The 22,283-nt window shown below is 41.0% G+C and overlaps 1 protein-coding gene across 2 annotated transcripts; it reads left to right on the top strand.

Moving 5' to 3' along the window:
• The first annotated feature begins 2,550 nt into the window (after positions 1-2,550).
• Positions 2,551-21,635, top strand: rbm10 (RNA binding motif protein 10). Of its 2 annotated transcripts, none has more exons than XM_053642798.1 (22): positions 2,551-2,637; positions 3,734-3,785; positions 5,343-5,724; positions 6,556-6,714; positions 7,261-7,330; positions 9,093-9,166; positions 9,741-9,827; positions 10,603-10,663; positions 11,283-11,441; positions 11,592-11,752; positions 12,547-12,644; positions 12,877-12,964; positions 13,188-13,380; positions 13,480-13,571; positions 14,332-14,395; positions 14,518-14,609; positions 15,973-16,143; positions 16,228-16,380; positions 17,228-17,290; positions 17,647-17,829; positions 18,999-19,055; positions 20,223-21,635. In XM_053642798.1, exons 2-22 carry the CDS (start codon positions 3,769-3,771, stop codon positions 20,277-20,279), a joined length of 2,481 nt encoding a protein of 826 aa, XP_053498773.1. In that variant the 5' UTR covers positions 2,551-2,637; positions 3,734-3,768; the 3' UTR covers positions 20,280-21,635. The 2 variants fall into 2 exon arrangements, with proteins under 2 accessions (XP_053498773.1, XP_053498772.1); XM_053642797.1 differs by having other exon boundaries at positions 6,553-6,714.
• The last annotated feature ends 648 nt before the right edge of the window (positions 21,636-22,283 follow it).

Raw genomic sequence — 22,283 nt, 5'->3', positions numbered from 1 at the left:
TGCCCCCACCCACAGAACACAAGGGCTCACTGAATGTTTTAATGATGAGAAAAAGGATGCAAATCATATACTATGGCCTCCACGTTCACCAGATCTAAACACAATGGAACGCTTGTAGGAAATTTCGGAGTGGCGTATTAGACCGCCTACAGATGATCGGCGTTTTTTGCTTCACTCACTGCAAAAGCGTGCGGCTGTAGAGGTGGCGTGTCACCAAGACACATTTCAAAACATAACGGCTAGCCCGTTCTTCATGGTTCTAAATCCAGCATCTTGACCTCAAACAACTGGCTTTGGTCGTGCTTTGGAGGAGGGAACTTCAAGAATGTCGAGCTGTGAGCAAGTGAATGTGGTTCTCTCTCTGCTGCTTCTGTGGTGTTGCTGCTGGGGGGAAAAAACTGAAAATAAAAAGAATTAAAGTCTCTGTGGATAAAGTAAAACGTTTGTGAAATCCCTGCAGTCAATACACATTTATTTACTTAGTGCATGCCCTTTATTTAGTGGTGCTTAAGTCCTAAAAGTAGATAAAGAGAACCCAATTAAACAAATGAGACAGAAAATATCATACCTGGTCATTTATTTATGTATTTTTGAGGAAAATTATCCAATATTATATATGTGTGAGTGGAAAAAGTATGCGAAGCTCTAAGATTAGCAGTTTAATTTGAAGGTGAAATTAGAGCTAGGTGTTTTCCATCAATGAGATGATGATCAGGTGAGTGAGTGACCTGTTTGATTTAAAGAACAGGGATCTATCAGAGTCTGATCTTCACAACACATGTTTGTGGAAGTGTATAATGGCTCAAACAATGGAGTTTTCTGAGGACCTTAGAAAATGAGATGTTGATTCTCATCAGGCTGGAAAAGGTTACAAAACCATCTCTAAAGAGTTTGGACTCCACCAATCCACAGTCAGATAGACTGTGTACAAATGGAGGAAATTTAAAACGGTCGTTACCCTCCTCAGGAGTGGAGACCAACAAAGATCACTCCAAGAGCAAGACGTGTAATAGTCCGTGAGGTCACGAAGGATCCCAGGGTAACTTCTAAGCAACTAAAGGTCCCTCTCACACTGGCTAATGTTAATGTTCATGAGTCCACCATCAGGAGATGGTGTGCATGGCAGGGTTGCAAGGAGAAAGCCACAGCTCTCCAAAAAGAACACTGCTGCACATCTGCAGTTTGCTAAAGATCACGAGAACAAGCCAGAAGGCTGTTGGAAAAATGTTTTGTGGATGGATGAGACCAAAATAGAACTTTCTGGATAAATGAGAAGCATTATGTTTGGAGAAACGAAAACACTGCATTCCAGCACAAGAACCTTATCCCATCTGTGAAACATGGTGGTGGTTGTATCATGGTTCGGGGCTGTTTTACTGCCTCTGCACCTGGACGACTTGCCATAATTGATGGAACAATTAATTCTGAAGTATTCCAGCACACTCTAAAGGAAAATATCAGGACATCTGTCTGTGATCTGAATCACTAAGAGAAAGTGGGTCATGCAGCAAGACAACGACCGCAAGCACACAAAGAACGGTTAAAGAAGAATAAAGTTAATGTTTTGGAATGGCCAAGTCAAAGTTCTGACCTTTATCCAATAGAAATGTTGTGGAAGAACCTGAAGCGAGCAGGTCATGTGAGGAAACCCACCAACATCCCAGAGCTGAAGCTGTTCTGTACTGAGGAACGGGATAAAATTCCTTCAAGCCGATGTGCAGGACTGATCAACAGTTACCCCAAACGTTTAGTTGCAGTAATTGCTGCACAAGCAGGTCACACCAGATAGTGAAAGCAAAGCTTCACATACATTTGCCCCTCACAGATATGCAACATTGGATCGTTTTCCTCAATAAACAAATGACCGAGTATAATATTATTGTCTCATTTGTTTAACTGGGTTCTCTTTATCCACTTTTAGGACTTCTGATGATGTTTAGGTCGTATTTATGTAGCTAGATAATTCAGTAGAAATATGCTGCCGATCAACACCACCATCATCAAAACACTAAGTTCAAATCTTTTGTAAGAAGGCTTAGTGGTTAGCACGTTCGCCTCACACCTCCAGCGCCGGAGGTTCGATTCCCGCTGTGGCCCTGTGTGTGCGGAGTTTGCATGTTCTCCCCGTGCTGCGGGGGTTTCCTCCGGGTACTCCGGTTTCCTCCCCCAGTCCAAAGACATGCATGGTAGGCTGATTGGCGTGTCTAAAGTGTCCGTAGTGTATGAATGGGTGTGTGAGTGTCTATGTGATTGTGCCCTGCGATGGAATGGCACCCTGTCCAGGGTGTACCCCGCCTTGCGCCCCATGCCCCCTGGGATAGGCTCCAGGTTCCCCCGTGACCCTGAAAAGGATAAAGCGGTATAGAAGATGGATGGATGGACGTGTCATTCACTGATACAGTACAACTCTTTAATAAATGACGAAGAGCTGTGGAATACGCGGAATAAATCACTCCAGGGTGTTCTTCATAGGCAAACAATCAACTCGTCGTTGATTGTTTTCCTGTAACATCACTACTCCGAGTTGTGCACAAGTGGTGATTTAGTTGAGATCTGGCAACCCTCCTGTTAGCCACAGTAGTAGGACTCGCACTACTACGCGGAATCTCCTAAACACATCTATTTTATTTAATAAAGGTAAGAGCTTAAATATCACCAGCGCTTAATAACGACTTGATTTTCTACTTCTGTTCGCCACATATGAGCTTTTATTTGGTTCTTTAGCTGGCTAGTAACGCTAACAAAGCTATGCACGCGACTGTAGAAGCGTTGCTAGGCAGGCTAATGCCACGGTGTGTTAGCTAGCTAGCTAGTTAGCTCTCTAGCGCTCTCGTCTTCGCGGTTTATACAAACTGTTGATATTAGTAACTGAGTTGTTAGTAGCTGACGTCAGCTACTTTTAGTTAGTACTAGCTAGACTGCTAACTGTGTAGTCAGTTAACTCCTTTCGTTGATATTAGCTAGCTAGAGTTAGCCACGTCTACGGCACGTCTCTAGCTAGCTAGTTATATTAGCCTTACTGACGTCCACTAGGTCACTTTAATGTTAGTTATCACTAGTTAAATCCAAACTAGCTGAGTATACTCTTTAAAAAACTTAAATATATATATATATATATATATTTTTACTAGCTATCTAACCAGTGACTAGCTAGCTAACTGTATTAGCTATGACTGTTAATAACTAGGTATTTAGGTGTCAGTTTTATTTACCAGATAGCGTTACAGTTATTGAAGTTACTAATTTAACTGTAATTAACTTTCCTCATATTAGCTATCAAACTATCTTTCCTGGCATCAGCTGACTGGGTTTCCTTTTTATTTTCTTTTCTTTTTACAATTTCATGACAGGAAAACAAACAAACAAACAAACAAAAAGGTGATAAGAGGAATTTGTTTCCCAGACGTTCCATAACATTAAATGTAACTCAAAATGGATAAAAAATAATAATAAAAAAACAAATAAAAAGTCACAGGTCATTCTTTAATTAATAAGAAAATGTAATAGTTGGCAAGTTGGATTAAATGGGATTATGAATGGAATAGACCGCTCAGGGATGTGCTGTGTTTGGAAAAGACCCCCTGGTTTACGCCAGGCCGCATCGCACTCGAACCCTGTTGTGTTTTACTTCTTGCATCATAAACACCTTCTGACCAATCAGACTCGAGAACTAAACCGTGCCGACGTAGACCTTTCTTTAATAACGTGAGTGTTTTGTGTGTTCTTGTGTCAGGAGGAGGAGACGGCGGACACTTTCTGTTACTGATCATGGATTACGGGAGGCGGTGAGTGAAACATCCTTCTCGAATTATTATTATTATTATTATTATTATTATTATCATCAAACAGCGCGCAGATTGTACAAGGGTGAGTCAAACGTAAAGTCGCCGTAGATGCTACGATAATAATCCGGGTTTTTATCCGGGGGGCTAGGACGGGAACGTTCGTAACCTACTCATGCTCCCGGGTGTCTGTAAACGTACACACCCGAAGACCGATTAATATAAACCTCGACTCGATTGACTTCAAAGCGCTACTGCACTTTTATATCTGGAATATGCGAAATCGAGATGAAATTGCATATTTTTAATTTAGTCTTTATCCAAAAACGCATCCTCGTGCTAGTTCACTAGGTCAGGGACTAAGGGTGTCATCGAGAAGATTTTTATATTGCTGGTATTAATGGTAAAGTATAAAAAATAAAGAAAGTGAGGCAACACGAATAAAGCCAAATGATGACGAACGAAACGGCGGCGTATAAACGGAGTTTGGGCCAGTTGGGCAACCTGTAAACAAACGCCTCGGCTGATGGAAGATGTAGCGCTCGCTTATTATTATTATTATTATTAGTAGTAGTAGTAGTATTATTCAGTCCGTACAGGATTTCGCAGAGCTTTTTTTTTATTATTGTTGCGGCCAAAAATCTTTTAAAATTCTTTTATTGTTGCTTTTTTATTTTTTCCAAAAATTGCGATGCAAATTGCAGAGTTTTTTTTTGTGCTTTTCATTGCGGAAAAACGACTCGAATTTTCGCAATCGCACGGAATTGTCTTTCGTAGTGATGTTTGTTGGTAAATGACACCTTTTAGCTGTGCTCGTGTTCGACACACGTGGATCGAAGAGGGCTTCTGGTGAATGCGCGTCGTGATGACGTCACATGGCGCGTCTCGACGCAAATCTGCGGTAATATTGAAAAATCGCAAGCTCCTCCGAATATTGCGGTGTTTGCTTGATTTCCCGTTCGTTTCTGCGATCGCAAAATCGTTAAATCTTGGAGGGACTGCATTATTTATATATATTTTATTTAAATGTTTTTTTTTTGGCATAAATGATAGTGAGTAGCAAGTCAAAAAAAACTTCCACTCTTTTTTTTTTTTTTTTTTTAAACATTTTTTTTTTGTTTTTAGCCTTTACCCTGATTGTTCATTTCGTGCTCAAAGATATCTGTTCACTTGACCTTTTATGGAGTTTTGTGGGCGTCGCCAAATGCAAATGAGCCGTGTCAGGAATGCGCTTTGCACTTTATGGATGAAAAAGCTTTGCCCTTTTTATGTACTAAAATTTTAGCTTGGTTTTTCTTACGCAAACATTTACGCACGACTTTGCTGAAAAGTATTGTTTGTTTGTACGGTCGCACGACGCTGTAACTGGTAGTTCCATAACATTGTGACTACATAACATAAGCATATCCTGGCTCATGGGCTACATTTAGAGTACAGGAGACATCGTGAACATTTCCTTCCTGTCCACAATGTGTCTTTTGGTGCCTTAAAGCCGTTTTAAACCAGCCCTGTGCGTCGTAGTGTTTGGCGACGTGTGAACTGTTTGTCTCCGGGTTTTAGGAGCGGACGCTGTGATCGTATGGGGCATGCAGAAATCAAGGATCACGATTACAGAGACGTGGACTACCGCGGATACTCGCGCGACGGCGGATATGACGAAAGCGAAGGTGTAAGTAAAGACCGACAGCACGGACGCGGTGAGTTTGATGAAAATCGGTTCAGAGGGAGAGGAAACCGAGAGGGCGGAGACGGACCCCGACGAGGCAGCGGCTTTTCGAATTCCCACACGCACTTCGAGCAGGAGGAGAGAGACCTTCGGTTCGAGGACGAGCACGAGCACGATGTCCACGCGCGAGACTATGAGCGCTACAGACGCAGATCAGAAGACTGGAGGAGAGACGGAGGACAAGCGGAGGAGGAAAAATATTCCAGATCAAGAAGGGTGGGAGTCATGGGACGTGTTATTGTTGTTAATAATAATAAATTATTATTCAGAATTTTTTTTTCAAAAGTCTGAGTGATGTATACTACTTGTTTCTGATTTCAGTTAGTGTTTACTTTTATGCTCGCTTGCTTTGTTCTTTCTTTTATGACTTCCTTTACACTTGCTTTCTTACTGTTATTTTCCTTTCTTGTTTCTTTTTTTGCCTTTCTTTACGCTCGCCTTTCTTTCTTTCTTTGTCTTTGTTTTTTTTTTGCTTTTTTTATTCTTCCTCTTTATGCTTTCTTTCTTTTTTGTCTTTCTGTACACTTGCTTTCTTGCTTCTTTCTTTCTTTCTTTGTTTACACTTGCTTGCTTGCTTTTTATTCGTTCTTTTTTGTCGTTCTTTTTCTTTCTTCCCTTCAACCACATGGTACACCTTAGCAACAGCTTCACAACATCCTAACAGTCACTTGAAATACCATAGCTACACTGTTAATAAGCATAACAAGCTTTGCCCATTATTATTATTATTATTATTATTATTATTATTATTATTTTGCTTTATATTTAAAACCTACTTTCTTTTCAGGTCTTTTCTCCTTTCGAGCCCTGTGTGTTTCCTTCAGGAAATGCAAATCTAATTTAGCTTTAGTTATTTAGTTCTCTGTTTTTAGTAATACTGTTAGTGTTAGTAGTACTAGTTTAAAAATATACCTGGACAAAATTTGTAATGGTGTTTTTATAAATGTGGATGAGTTAAATCCGGCAGGTGGGACCTCTCCTAAAGGTTCCTCTCTTTAATAACGGTTAGTTCTGAAATCTGAGACGTTTCGGTGTCCTCTCCAGCAGCAGTGCGGATGGAGGGATGAGGACGGAGAGATGAGTTACAGGAGAGAGTCGAGTGTGGAGGACTCGGAGCTGCGGGATCATGATTACAGAGCTGAAGACCAGAAACCAAGCAACATCATCATGCTGAGGATGCTACCACCCGACGCCACCACCAACGAGGTACACACACACAGTCTCTTCTGTATGCTACATTTCATTCATTTAGATGCTAATAAATTATAAATGTCTTGTGTTTTTTTTTTTTTTTTTTTTTTTTTTACTGAATTATTGGGAAAATAAAAAATTTTTCTTATTGAGTTAAATTAATGTATAAAAATATATTTACATATATAAATCATAATTCAGATATAGTAAAAACAAATATATTAAATTTATTTTTTTTTAATTATTGGATTTAATTTTAATATATTTTCAAATATATAAAACATTAATGTTTTAATGATATCCTGCTTTTCCAGATGTTTTAATTCCTATTTTGTGTTTATTGTATGCGTAAGGTTAACATATATATATATATATATATATATATATATATATATATATATATATATATATATATATATATATATATATAATGTATGTATGTATGTATGTATATGTATATATATTGGTGTTTATGTAAGTAAAAATTCTATTGATACATTGTACTATTTTTGCAAGTTTATGTTATATATTCAGTGGAAGGTGTGTGTGTGTGTGTGTCAGATCCGAGCCCTACTCCAGGTTCAGGGGATTCAGCCTCGAGATGTTCGACTGATGCGGAACAAATCTTCAGGTGAGAGAATTTTCCCATGAGGCCTTTTGGCTTCCCCCCCTTCTTTTTCCAAAATCTCAATCCAGCAGATGTTTTAGGTTCACATATATATATTTATTTATTTATTTATTTATCTTTCAATTCCACCCATGAGTTTTGGGAAAACCTTTTTAAACTGTAGGTCTTTGTAACTCAGTGTGGTGTGTGTGTGTGTGTGTGTGCGTGTGTGTGTGTGTGCGCGCGTGCGTGTGTGTGAGATCTCCGGATGCGTAAATCTTTTTCACAGTCACGTCCTTTTGCATCTTCCGTTTCTGAACCTTCACGTGTCTCGCACACTCCCTGAAAAGCCATGTTCACGTTAGGAGGTGAAGCATCGCTGATGTTGTCTCCTCCAGTACAGTCTGCGCTGCTCTGTGCAGCGTTATCGAATCATAGCAACCGTCCAGATAATACGTGTTGCTCAGGAGTTTAGTCCTGCTACATCTAATCTACTGCTGTGTTCGACTCAAACTTGTGACTCCGGAAATTTCCGGCCAACGTGTTCATTTCTTTCATTAGCGAAATAACATTTTATTTAAAAAATTTATTTTTAAAAAAAAATATTTCGACTCGGAGCGAAATATTTCCGAAAAGCAGGCGATAAGAGTCCAGCGTCGGTGGGAACTCCTTTAATCCTGTTTAAAAATCATCTCCGGGAAATTCCTCGAGAAAACGCCAAGAATACATTTCTGGAAATTCTAGGCGAAAAGGGCGTCGACTTTGAAGACGCTAAAATAGTAAATTATTTTGATCATATATTTTTTTTTTATCACAACAAAATTCCCATAGTTCCATTTGTGTTACTCCAGAGTTTTGATGACTTTATTGTTATTCTAAAATGTGTGTGGTGGGGTAAATAAATAACGAATAAGTGTGTGTAAACATTTGACCGGTAACGCACATCACAGCTAGCCGGCTAGCCAGTCGCTAAGAAAAGAACACAGAGCCGTCTGTGTTTGCCCCCTAACACACACATACTTTTTAGCTCGTACACGCGGAGGTCGGAATACGGCATGATTCCGAGGTAAGTCGAACGCAGCGCAAATATAATCCCCACCAGAGATACTCCTACTGTCACGCTAGGTTTACGTCTGGATACACACTGTCCTGAGTTAGGGTGAGACGAGACGAGACGAGACGAGCCACACTCTTCCGTTCAGCTGAACTAAAGGAAGCAAATGAGATTTTTCTGCTATTGCATATAAAAACAAATTTTCCTGCCATGTGAATTCCGTCTGTCCGCTTCTTAACACACACTCAGGCCTGTGTTATGTGTTGGAATCGTCCTTTTTTGCTATTCTTTTTTCTTCCTCCTTTTTTTTTTGTTCATTTTGTGTAAAGACCTGGAGGCAGAAGAGGAGGATCCTCTCTCAGTAAGTATGACACGGGATCTGTCTGTAAATGAGGCTGAATGTGGAGGAAGCACATCGCATTGAAGTGTAGTTTGAAAGTTTGAGGTTTTGGGAAAATCTGACTGACCATATGACGTTTCTTTTGTGTGTGTGTGTGTGTGTGTGTGTGTGTGAGAGAGAGAGTGTGAGTGTGTCTCTGTTAAGAAAGCAATGAGTGAATCTAAACCAGTGGGTCTCTATCTATTCCATCTATGCGCACACACGGACATAAAACCTCTCTCTCTCTCTCTCTCTCTCTCTCTCTCTCTCTCTCTCTCTCTGTCCGAGTGAGTGCATTAACCCCTCACTGCGATGTTGTGTTGTGTTGTTGTGGCTCGGCGCTGTGTGTGCAGGTCAGAGCCGAGGATTCGCCTTCGTCGAGTTTAATCACTTGCAGGAGGCCAGCCGCTGGATGGAGACCAACCAGGTCACTTCACACACAGACACACACACACACACACACACACACACTGCGTGCACATTAGTCACTGGAGTGTTTTTCTTCAAGCTGTCGTAATACATACGATTTTATTTATTTTTTTGCTTTGATGTTAGAAGAAATTGTATCATTAGTATAGTAGAATACCTACTGAAAAAGTTATGGCCTTCATGGTAAATTTTGCTACATGTGAACCACCAACACCTGACCAATCAGGACAAGGAGGCGTGTCTACTCGCCTGTTCAGAAAGACGTGTTGTGGATGGGAAGTGAAAGAAATGCGGGTTTATTTCGCGTGTTACCCCTGAAGTCGAGGGGTGGTGAAGTGGTAATGGCCGAGAGAGGCTGGCACGTCCGTCCCATTTTTCTCTGGCTGAAGGTGATCTCTCGCTCTCTCTCCTTCTCTCTCTCTCTCCTTCTCTCTCTCTCTCTCTCTCTCTCTCTCTCTCTCTCTCTCTTTTTGTGAGCTGAGGTCTGTAATGTTTTCTTCTTTTGTTTTTTGACCCTGACTGCCATATTTTCTCTTCTCCCCTTCTTCTCTCATTCTTTTTCCGTCCATCAGAGAGTGCTCACTGTTCTTGGACACAGAGTGTCTATGCACTATAGTGACCCAAAGCCACGCGCTAACGAGGACTGGCTCTGTAACAAGGTACACACACGGAGTAATCTACATGTTGTTGTTTTTGTTTGTTTGTTTGTTTGTTTGTTTGTTTTTGGGGTTTTTTCCTTCACTTTATTTCCAGTCATGTGCAATGTTGTGCATTATTCCTGTTTGCTGCATGACAGACGATTATGTATGGAATAAAACACTTTGGTGTGTGCTGTTATTGGGAAAATAATCAAAGATCTGGGGGACGTGTGATGAAGTGAGTTATTATTATTATTATTATTATTATTGCCATCCCAAAGTTTCCAATGCCAGCGCATCCTGAAGTGTTTCGTTTCTTCCTTCATCACTGCAGTTTTTTTATTTATTAAAGAAGAACACATTGTATTTCTTTTTTTTATCCATTTGTAGTTACAGTTAACGTCGTGGAACGTCCACGAAAGAAGTTATCAAACCGCGAAGACTTTCCCATGTCCCAAAACTCCCGAAAAGTCACAGCGCCACATCTGACTCTTACAAAGCGCTGACGACAAGCCGTCACTATAGAAACGATCGCATGTTAAAACAAGCGCGCTAATATTAAGCCTTTGAACTACAGCCAGCTCCTTTAGAGCTGCCGTTCAGGAACAGTAATCGATGTCTTGTGACCCATGAGTTTACGAGAAGCCTGCCTGCTTCCAACTCGAAAGCGAGGATAGCGTAGGTGATGCTTAGAAGAGTTTGAATGATGCAGTATTTCATGTTGGCCTAGTGTTGACGTTTATGGTCGTTTACTCCTGGTTTAGTTTTGGCTAATATGTTGTCTGTTAAATTTCAGTGCGGAGTGCAGAACTTCAAGCGAAGGGAGAAATGTTTCAAATGTGGAGTTCCAAAATCAGGTAAAAAAAAATAGAGGGGGAAAACACACACACACACACACACACACACACATCCTGCATACTTTATGATCTATGTGCATATCTCTTATGTTAATCCAGAGATTCGTAAACTTTTTGGGTAAAAAAAGACACCAAATTGGACGTTATGAGTTTTTGCAGCTCCGTGCACAGCGATAAACTCACTGAGCTCTGTCTCTCGGAAAGCTTTCCGCCGTCGTCGTGATTGTTGTCATGAACCTCAATCTCAAATCTAATCTTCTGTACGTATATTAAAAAGTATGTGGACAGGGAAATTATTATTATTATTATTTTGTTTTTGTTTTTTTTTACTCACCTAGACTAGTGCAACATGTCAGGATATAATACATCCCCTATTCATTTAGATGAGCCCTGTCTGAATTTGACTCCAAAATATTAGCGCACAAAATCCTTCTTCAATAATGCTAATATTAATTTGCAGAACAAATAAATGATGCAAAAGAGGTTTCTTTTGTGGCCCCGTTTGTAAATCAAGCAACCCCCATGTGAGGTCGTGACCCCTAGTTTGGGAACCCCTTAGTAGTATTTTTCCATTCATATCAAATGGACGAACGCGTCTGCTTCCTGTCTCGCCCTTCAGACGCCGAGCACAAACTGGCCGTGCTGCAAAAAGATTTACCCCAGAGGCAGTTGAAGGACTCATCACAGGGCTTACTGCCTCTTCCTACCATCTATCAGACAGCCAGCCCTCTGCTCAACATCGCCGCGTCGTCTCAGACCGCGGAGGCAGCAAACGACAGTACGTCCCTCCGACCTGTTTACAGCCTCAACACCAAGTTTTATTGGATAATAAACATGGGAAAAAAACAACAAGATAAGCAGTGTTGACCTCGCCCCTGTTATAATAATGTTTAATTGTATCGCTAATGTGTGTGTGTTTTGATCTTAGCCCTAATCCTCAGGAATCTCGGTCCTCACACCACATTGGAGGCCATTTTGTCGTCTCTGGCGCCATTCGCTACTCTGTCTTCCTCCAACGTTCGGCTCATTAAAGATAAACAGACGCAGCTGAATCGTGGATTCGCCTTCGTGCAGCTCACCACCATCGTGGTACGGTATCCTCACGTGCATCCAACACACCATCCTTCGAAGGACTTTTTATACGTAGCGTTCGCCGTTACGTCTTAAAACTGTGAAAATCAGATTCGTTAGCTGTATATCTTTCACTTCACTTTGTGTTCGAGGTATTATCGTGCAGTGTCATTAGTTGCTCGAGATTCGCTGCCGATTTGAAGGCGCTAATAATTTAAGGGTTTAACCAATATATAATTTACTAAAGAAAGTCGGTCCGCGTGGAGGTTCTGTAAGGTTAACACTGAAAACGCTTTAAACCCCAGTAAACACAGTCGAACACGAGTACAGCCCAAAGGTCTCATTTACCAACAAGCGTCACTGCTGAAACGATTTTGTGCGATTTTTGCCAATTCAAATAGTTTTTCACAAAAATTTTTTTTATAAATTTGAAAAAGGGTGCAGCAAAATCAAGCATTTTTGGGCATGACAATCCCCCCAAAAAACCTCAGAAATCCTGTATGGACTGGATAACACCTGATTGTGTTCATTTATTATCAGTATTTATCTGAAAGGTATGTTCTGAACATTCTGAAGAAGATGATCCAAAAAGGTGAACATACACCTGTATATTTTATATACCTGCGTATAAAACAAAAGGCGTCCAAATTCCGCTTTTACCATACACATACCTTTACCGGGTCGGTCACCCCCCCCCCCCAAAAAAAAAAATCATCAAAAATTAATATCGATCATTTCTTTGTCAAGTTTTTACTCAATAACAACTCTTGCTGATTTTGCTTCATCGGCCAGGCTGTGTTTGTTTCCCGCAGGAGGCGTCTCAGCTGCTGCAGATCCTTCAGGCTCTTCAGCCTCCGCTGTCCATCGATGGGAAAAGTGTGACTGTGGAGTTCGCCAAGGGCTCAAAACGGTACACAAACCTCCCACAAGTACACAAGGGACATTAGAGACTCAACAAAGCCTCATAATCCATCTATAAAGAGCAGAAAGAGCAACACTTGACCCAGTGTCATGTTTTATGTGCCTGGAAAAACTAACTGATGATAACTGTAATATCTGCTCATTCACTTTTTCACTGTTCATGCCTCTCTTTTTCTCTCTCTCTCTCTCTCTCTCTCTTGTCTATTCTGTGTCTTTCTCAGCGAGGTGTGTGTGACTGACAGCAGTCGTGTGAGTGCAGCTACAGTAGCAAGTACAGCCATTGCTGCAGCACAGTGGGCTGTTTCCCAGGTCTCTCACACTCACACACATGCATGTATATTGAAATAAATCCAGTTCATTTTTCCTCTGAATCATTTCACAAGTCTGTTTAATTGTGATTGTTTTAATATCGTAACCAGTTTACATCAAATTAAACCGACACGTTTCCCATCCAGCCATTTGTCGTATCGCATTTTTCATACTTCACTAAATATCGAAGAATTAACTCGGGCTTTCCCGTTTCACACTTCAGCTTTCCGCAGGAGGAGACGTGAGTGTGTACCAGCAGGGGGCAGCAACATCTGCGTTCACGCAGCAGAGACCAGAAGGAGTTGCCGCAGAGGCAGTCAGCTATCAAGGGGCCGGGGCTGTTGTCGGGACAGGCCCCGTGACAAATTCTGCTCCAGGGTTAATAGGTGCCTATGAAGGGGGAAGCGTGACTACAGGTGAGATACAGAATGGAATATTACGTACACTGATGAGAACTGTTTTAATTGCCTTTACTAACATGTGTATGTATTATTATTTTTTTCTATTTCCTTTAGCTGCTCTGGTTCCCACGGTAACCGAAGGCGCAGCAGTCAGTTCTGCGCTCATACAGACACACTCACAAGTTGTCAGCACACAGCCAAACCAGGTACAACTACCCACACTTTCATGCACATCTGTACCTAAGCTTAAGGCTGGTTTCTATTGCTGTGTCGAAGCGTGTTTTGCGTCAGGGGGTTCATGGGTAAGTGAAGTGACGCTTTGGGCATGTCTTCGGTGTTGTGCGTTAATCACAAGAGTGTATTTGAGAGAACGTTGATTGGTTTAAGTCCGATATTGTGACCGTTTCATCAGTGGTTTCAGCGTAACACTACAACAAATATATTTCGGAATAAGCGTAAAAACTCCTTAATTGCACCCCTGTTCGAGTGTCGGGCCCTTAAACCTCATCTGTTCACCCAAATTGTTCATCACTTTGGATTAAAGTGTCCGCCATATGAATAGACATCAGTGTCAGAAGTATAAACCAGGCCTTAGCTTTGTCTAAATGAACACATTTGCTAAATGATTCTCTAAATGATTCACTTGTTCACTCGAGCAAACCTTTTAGTAAATAATTAAGCGAGTCATTTGCTAAATCGTGGACTTAACTTGCTCAAAGCAAACCTTCTTTTGTAAACAAACAAGTGAATCATTTGCTAAATGATTCTTTAATGATTCACTTGTTTCCTCAAGCAAACCATCTTGTGTAAATGAACAAGTGAATCATTTGCTAAATGATTCTCTCAACGATTCACTTGTTTACGCAAACCTTTTGTCTTCAATGTTTTCCTGTAACTGTAGCAGTATAGTTTGTTTAAATGTGTGTGTGTGTGTGTGTGTGTGTGTGTGTGTGTGTGTGTGTGTAGGTGGAGATTGTTGGAAAGCCTCAGCCTGCCACACCAGGAACAGCGTATGAGCGTCAGCAGTACCGTGAGTTCCCGCTTTATCCTCCACCCAATCAGGGATGGATTTACAGGAGGTTTTTAGTTCTAAATGCTGAATCCCAGGCAGCTTCATTCATTTTGATGATTAGTTGTATTTTATTGTTTCAGCTGATCCTGATGTGTCCACTTATCAGTATGATGAAAGCTCAGGTTATTACTACGATCCTCTGACTGGACTTTACTACGATCCCAACTCCCAGGTAAAATATTCTCCTAGAATTTTATATATATAGGCCTGACCCTGATAGTTGTACTATTTAAATTTGCTAGATTTTAGCTTCCTCTGAGAGTGTGTGTTTATCTCATAGGCTGGGAAAGCTCTCTCTCACACACACACACACACACCACACTTACACAATTATATGTGGCACAGCCTGTACAGTGCTTAAAAAACTGCAGTGGAATCGGAAACTATGTACTATGTACTTGTTAAAAGGCCGGGTGTGAGCGTGTATTAGGCGCGCACACACTCTGAGTTACTCTAATTGGAGAGTGCGATCTCATTCATGCCCTTTAGAGAGTGGAATACTTTAATGTAGTGCATTAGGTGGATCTACAGGCACTTAAACGAAGCGTGGCTGTTAAGTGCAGTTACTGGCTGTTGAAGGTGTGATGTGCAGCTTGACTTTTCACCCTGTGAATATGCACTAATGGTATGATCCTTAATTTCTTGTCGGTAAATGAGGCAAGCATGGCAAAGTGGATCGTGTTAGAGGAGGCTGATCTCTAATGTTAATAATGTAGTCTAGCCAAGGACATGTTTTACGTCTGATGTAGTAAGGTGCATCTCACCATACGTCCAAGGGCTTATTAGATAGATCATTTAGGGTGCTTAGCCTTGTGAGGGTTCTTCTTGGTACCCTTGCTGATAGGGAAACACTCTGTTTTGACATAAAACCTATGACTGTTCCCCCAGAGGGACCCCTGAAGAACCCTTAGAGTTCTTTATCTTTCTAACTTTTCTCATTAGGGGGCCAAGCACTGAAAGTGCGTAGACACCCTATTGTTATTCTACATTTTCTTATTGTTATTCTTCTTCCTCTTCTTTTTCTTCTTCTGGCATGGGTGTCTGTGGCAGCCCATAGAACCATCTTTTAAAAATTTGGCACACTGATTACGGAGGGTCTAAGGAGCATTCTCTGAGGAGCAAATTTGGGCCAAGTGCTGTCAGCGCCACCAGCTTAATTCAACCACTTTGAATTCTTTCGCAGGGTTGAATTTTCAAATCCGATCGGTCAGGTTTTGATGAATTTTCAATAACAGCAGCTTTCAGCACTAATTGTATATATGGTTACATTTTCTATAAGGAGAAAATAATTTAACATGCATGGAAGGAGTCTCCAGTGTCAGCACTTTGTAAGAGTCAGTTTTCTGACACGTGGCTTTTCGGGAACGGCTCTTTATACCTGCAATATCATACGCAAAATTAAAAGTAACTGTAAACGAATAAAGAAATATGTCGGGTCGATCTTTAACGAATTGAAACGCTTCAAGACATGCCGTTATAGGAAAATCATGATTTTTTTTTTCCTCCGTTTTTTTTTTTTTTTTCTTCTCCCTCAGTATTACTATAACCCTCACACTCAGCAGTACATGTACTGGGACGGAGAGAAACACACCTACATTCCTGCTGCTAATGACGGTGCTGATCCTGCTGCTATGGCAACGACCTCTGACCTCTCCGCTTCGACGAAGGACAAGAAGGACAAACCCAAAACCAAGACAGCGCAGCAGGTGAGCTGTAGCAAACACTATTCATCATCCACCGGTATAAATAGTATTGTTCAGCATCGCTTACTGTGTGCCTTTGTGTTTCAGATTGCTAAAGACATGGAGCGCTGGGCTAAAAGTATGAACCGGCAGAAGGAGAGCGTTCGCTCGGCCTCTTCCGCTCTCACGCAGGCTCGACTCGCGGACGAGCGCAGAGAATCGGCCAGCGCCGACGCCGGATACGCCATCCTGGAGAAGAAGGTGGAGTTTGGCGTAGTCCTCATTTCCGTTTCAGGGCTGTCCTTAGTATCGCACTTTAGTCAGTGCTCTGTGTTTAACAGCAGCGTGTAGTTTATCGTCGAAGTTAGTTCCTGTTATCACTTGTGATATAGCAGCTATAAACAGTCATTCCCTCACCAGCCTTTCGTTTTATTCTCTCACTTGTGGTTATTAAGACAGAAATGAAGCTCATCACTGTACATCGCAAACTCTGTAAAGAAATTGACGGTTTAATCTCTGACACTGGAGACTCCTTCCAAAAACGGTAAAGGTACATTCGCGGATGCAGCGACAAAGCGCAGGGAGACCATTCGTTCTCAAGGAGCGCTGGCGACATGAGCGACGGCACCTGTTGCCAACTAGATGTGTGCGTGGTTTGTTGTCAAATACTAGTTGCGCCACCCACTTATAAATGTTACTATGGCAACCAGTAGTAGGAAGACATACTGGCGACTTCACGTACAACGACCGGCAAAAATCACTGCATGTGTGAACGTACCTTTACTACGCGACTCCTCACAGAAGACTTCACCGTGTTAAAGATTATACATTTCTCTCTGTTAAATGGTCCTTTTTAAAATTCATTTTTTAAATGCTGGAGTCCCTTTGAACGAGCCGTTACTATGGAAACGTATTAGAACAAGTGCATTAATATAAACCTGTGATTTGCAGCTACACTACTGTCAGAGCTGCTGTTCTAGAAAATGAATCAACACCTCCTGACCAATCAGATTCAGGAATTCAGCAGTACTGTGGAGTGATCGGAGAGTGTGCTATATCACACGTTTGTGTGTTTTTAATCTATAAAGTGTGGATTTATTTTACACAGGGTGCTCTGTTAGAGCGATTGCAGATTCTGTCGGAGCACATACAACATCCCGAAGAAAGAGAGGTGAGCAGGATTTGTTTTTTTGTTGGGGTTTTTTTTTTTTTTTTTTTTTTACACATTAAAAAGAGATTAAAACAGAAGCGTAAAGTAATGGCAATAGCACCTACAGAATCATAACCTGATTTTTTATTTCCTTCAGAGGGTGTGTGTATATCTATTTAATTTCATAAGTAACTAGGGCTGTTTTAACTAATATATATAAAATATACATATATGTATATGTGCGTGTGTGTGTGTGTATATAATTTTACAGATTTAATTCTATTATTATTTTTCTTTTATTTAGTCACTTTGTTAAGCATTATCTGTCCATTTGCTTATTGTGTGTGTGTGTGTGTGTGTGTGTGTGTGTGTTTCAGAGTCCTCCTCCTCAGAGTTCGGCGTCGGTGTACAGAGGAGAGACGGACGGAGAGGATGGGGGAGGAGGAGAGAGGGATGAGAGGATGACAGACTGGGCTAAACTGGCGTGTTTACTCTGCAGGAGACAGTTTCCCAGTAAAGAAGCTTTAATCAGACATCAGCAGCTCTCCGAGCTCCATAAGGTAAACATACTGTACTGCTGTTCCACACGACGTCACTTTGAACCTGTAAGCGCGAACATATTCTCTACATCTACACGGCCGGTCAAAAGTTTGTGGACGCTGGACTGAAATGTTTCTCATGATCTTAAAAAGCTTTTGATCTGAAGGTGTGCGATTAAACGTGTGAAATCGGTGTGAAATATGATCGTGCCGACGTATTCATTTCTTTCATTAGAAAACTAACATTTTATTTGCAGAAAAGTTTTTTTTTTTTTTTAAACGGACGACTCAATATTCCGAAAAGCAGGCGATAAGAGTCCGGCGTAGGTGGGAACTCCTTTAATACTGTTTAAAAAGCATCTCAGGGGGATTCTGCAAAATCCCCTCTGCAAAATCTCTGCTAAATATGATCTGTGCCATGTCTGTTGTAAAAAATAAATAAATAAATAAATAAATAAAAAAACAACCCTCCATAACACAGGAGCTTTATCTACAAAATCAGCTTCACACCAGCTCCAATAGCAGTAAAAACAATTTTCTGCTACACTTTAAACTGTGTATGGTTTTATTCATTCGGTTGTACGTAGAGTTGTTAAGTCTTTCAGCGGACGTCCGTGAGCTCGTCTTTTGAGACCGGACCTAAACGTATAGCGGCAAACGAAAGTCCCGCAAGAGAAAGAATATTGTTGTTGTTGTGATATAATAGCGATGTTACTTTTGAATGGCGTTTATTCCTCACTCACACGTGTGAATAAACAGGATGCGTCCCACAGCTGGCGTGGACTTGCTGTAGATGTCGTTTGAGCAAGTATTTTGTAGTATTTACAGTCTGGGTTGTGAGAAACGGCACAAGAAAAATACTGTCTTATGTCCGTTCTAAAAGCGAGTCTGGAGAGGGCGAAAGGCATGTGCGTTTTTTTTTTTTTTTTTTTTTTTTTAAACAAATCCCATCTGATTTTGAACATCACACTCCCTTTTTGTGTCGCTCCACCAACTTTACCTAACGCAATGCATTCCATTCTGACCACAGTAAGAGCAACAGGGCATAAACACCGGTAGTTGTCTCGCACCCAACCACTGCAACCCGTCAGCGTTAACTGTCAAATTTCACTAGCGTCGGGAATAAAATATCTCAGTAACCCCGGTGCTTTGAAGCGAAATGATTTTCACACTTTTCCTTCACTTTTTAGCAAAATCTCGAGCAGAGAAGAGCTCGACAGGTGCTGCAGGAGAGCATGGAGAGCCAGGTGAGCAAAACCGTAATTTTTCCTCCCTCATCATTTAATGAACTTTTTTATTTATTTATCTATTTATTTTTAAAACTTACCCTTACATGTACATTTTTTAGGGGTGATGCACTCCAGTCACGATTCGATTCATGATACTGGCTGTACGATTCGATTCTCGGAACATTTTGTACAATAAAGAAAACTTCTGATCCTTTTGTCAAAAATTGCTATGCACACGGGTTTAATATTGTAAATAAAATGTACTACAGGTTCACCATATCAGAAAATATAAATAAATAATGTTATAAATTCTCTCTAAAAAACGTTTGGAATAAATAAAGCCTCTAACCCAGGGGAAAATCATTGACTGAAAAGCTCTGTAGCAGCACCCAGGACATCATTACATGACATTTTAAGCAGAAATAGAGCTCCAAAGTCGGCTAAAATGCCCGGCTTCTGTGTTTGACTCGACTTTGAACGCTACCAAAGTAACTATTATAATGTGATAGTGTAACCATTTAACCTAAAATGCATGTCTCTGGTTGTGATCCAGTGCTCTCGGTCTTCATGCAAGTGCAGATGATTCCTGATTATAGCGCAGGCTGTACAGGAAAGAACGTGATCACGTGACCAACGGGCTCTCTAGATATTTTAACCCTGTCCTGTGCAGATTGGGACCTCTGGGGAAAATTAGCCCTGTTAATCTCCGGGCGGGATTGACGGCATACCCTCTCTCCCCTGCCAGTCACAGAAACGCTAGCCGATCACGCGCGTCTCTGAGCTCACGTATGCGGAAAAAGGCGATAGCGCTTTCTTCCGAGTGTGTTACGCTGCCCTGTGATGCAGCAGTTTGGGTGGCGTGATGGCTTCACGTGTCTCACAGGAAGCACATGTTCAAGCACCTTCACCCTTCCTGGTCGGTAGTTGTCGTATGATAGGCAGGTGAGGAAAATAAAACGGCTAATTTGGAAGTGAGGCAGAATCCAGTCTGAGCTGAGCACTTATCTTCGGTTTTATGAGATTCTAGGATTTGAGCCCCGAACAATACCGGTGTATAATTAAATACACTTTTCATTTTTGTGATATTTTTGTCTGTGTTTTAAATTGCAGTTCTACACCGTGAGCAACAAACATATGACTCGTGTGTTGTTGTTTTTTTTTTTTTTTCTTTTCTCTCTTTTGCAGATGAAATACAGGAGCGACACACCAGACGCCAAAAAGAGGAAATACAGTCCCATGTGACGGCACACACACACACACACACAGTGCACACCACAAACGGTCAATACCATATCACACAGAGCCATAATTAACACTGAGTGTTAGGAGAATATTCGGATCGATTATTATATATTTTGGTTTTTTTACCTTGTCGGATTATTTCGCACGCATTCAAACACTGCATCTCTCTTAGTGTTAAATAATGCATTCTTCAGTAATAAGAATCCACTGAGGAAAGTGTTGTGTGTGTTTGATAACTGGAAAAAAAAAAACCCCTTCACCACAGTGTGGTGTCTTAAAAATCCCAGCCTTTTTATTTTCAGGAAAAAAAAAAAAAAAAAAAAAAGTGTAATGTCAACAACAATCCGAAATAGTTTATGGTGTGAAGACTATATTTTAGAAATGTGATTTTTTTTTTTAAATTTTATGTAAAACTGTCATAAATCATAGTCCTGGCATGTGTACGGATATGATAAATTCCTGTTCTAACGAGTGTCTGTTTTTAAAAAAGTAAAACATTAGCTGCCATAATAAGGGTTTGATTATTATTATTATTATTATTATTATTATTATTATTATGATGATTTTTATTATTTGGGGGATGGCACAAATATTCAGGATTACTAGAAAAAGCCTTTTAAAAAAAAAAAAGAAATAAAAAAAAAGTCATAGCAATATTTGAACTGAATGTGATGTCAGTATCAGCGAATGGAATAGCAGAACACTCTTTCAGATTGTTCCATGGTGTGAAGCCGTTTCATTAAAAACTTCCTCCGCGTTTGTGTGTAAAACGTCGACAGTGTCTATGCAGCAAGGTTAGTCACGTCGGTGAAACGCGAACACTCGAGACGTTTAATCTCCACACCCTATATGTGCCAGGTCGTGTTTGTGCGTTATTCCACGTTCAAATCTAAAACATCTCGCGAACTAGCAAGGAAAAATCGATCAACGTGATCTTAGCCGGCTGAGCAGTAGGCAACGTGGTTTAAGTCGAAGGTACGACGGGCGAATTCATTCAGACTTGCGTGAATACGACGTTTTCAAATAGGAGAAATAGTCCAGAATCAGCATTTTGAAAATACATATTAAATGATAAAGCCAATAGGAAGCAAGGGGTGTGTCTGGTTAATGAAGGGGAGGGGAGGGGCGGGGTTGGATAGGGTGGGCGGGGTTGTGATGATGCATACACATGTTCTCTCCGGGATATATGTGTATTTTTTTAAGTCTATATATATTTTACTGAGCTGTTTTACGAGCAAAGGTTTTAAAAGAAAAGAGGCAATGATATTAGTTACATCACTCCTGTCTTGTTAATTGTTTATAAATGTAAATAATTATATAAATGAAAAATAAAGCCTTGGACTGCGTTGTACACTGCACCATGAGTGACTGATGAGAGCTGGAGATTCAGTATCTCTTCACTGTGCTTGGATTATTGTGTGTGTGTGTGTGTGTGTGTGTGTGTGTGTGTGTGTGTGAGAGAACCGACAGAAAAGTTCATCCATGGTGATAAATCATCCGTGCAAAACCTTAAGTGGGGGTAAAAACATGGAGCCCTACATGAAAGTGTGTTTTGTTAGCTCGGTTTCTGATGTTTTACTTTTTATGATGATGATCCCGGGGTTAAGGAGACCTTCATGGCTTTCCAAGTAGGAATTCTTAGTTGAGGGGGTGTTTTCTTTGGTCAGAGGTTTGAAATTCCACGTTACAAGCCTTTGTAGGACGCAGCATTAGATAGTCCATACACTACGGACACTTTAGACATGCCAATCAGCCTACCATGCATGTCTTTGGACTGGGGGAGGAAACCGGAGTACCCGGAGGAAACCCCCAGAGCACGGGGAGAACATGCAAACTCCGCACACACAGGGCCACGGCGGGAATCGAACCCCCAACTCTGGAGGTGTGAGGCGAACGTGCTAACCCGCGTTAGATAGTCGAGCAATCTTCTACTGAATGTTGTACTGAATATCGGATCGGCTGTAGGTAGGTAGTCACGACTGCAAGTGTGTTATTGCTTCAGTT

The sequence above is a fragment of the Ictalurus furcatus genome, chromosome 15 (assembly GCF_023375685.1).
Source record: "Ictalurus furcatus strain D&B chromosome 15, Billie_1.0, whole genome shotgun sequence".
Lineage (NCBI taxonomy): Eukaryota > Metazoa > Chordata > Actinopteri > Siluriformes > Ictaluridae > Ictalurus > Ictalurus furcatus.
Note: the sequence above shows the minus strand (reverse complement) of the source record. Positions and strands in the feature narration are given on the sequence as shown.

Excerpts from the sequence above, each read along its gene's own strand:
- rbm10 (XM_053642797.1), top strand. Across the intron at positions 13,572-14,331 it reads TCAGCACACAGCCAAACCAG|GTGGAGATTGTTGGAAAGCC; the intron begins GTACAACTACCC and ends GTGTGTGTGTAG. Across the intron at positions 17,830-18,998 it reads AGCTCTCCGAGCTCCATAAG|CAAAATCTCGAGCAGAGAAG; the intron begins GTAAACATACTG and ends TTCACTTTTTAG.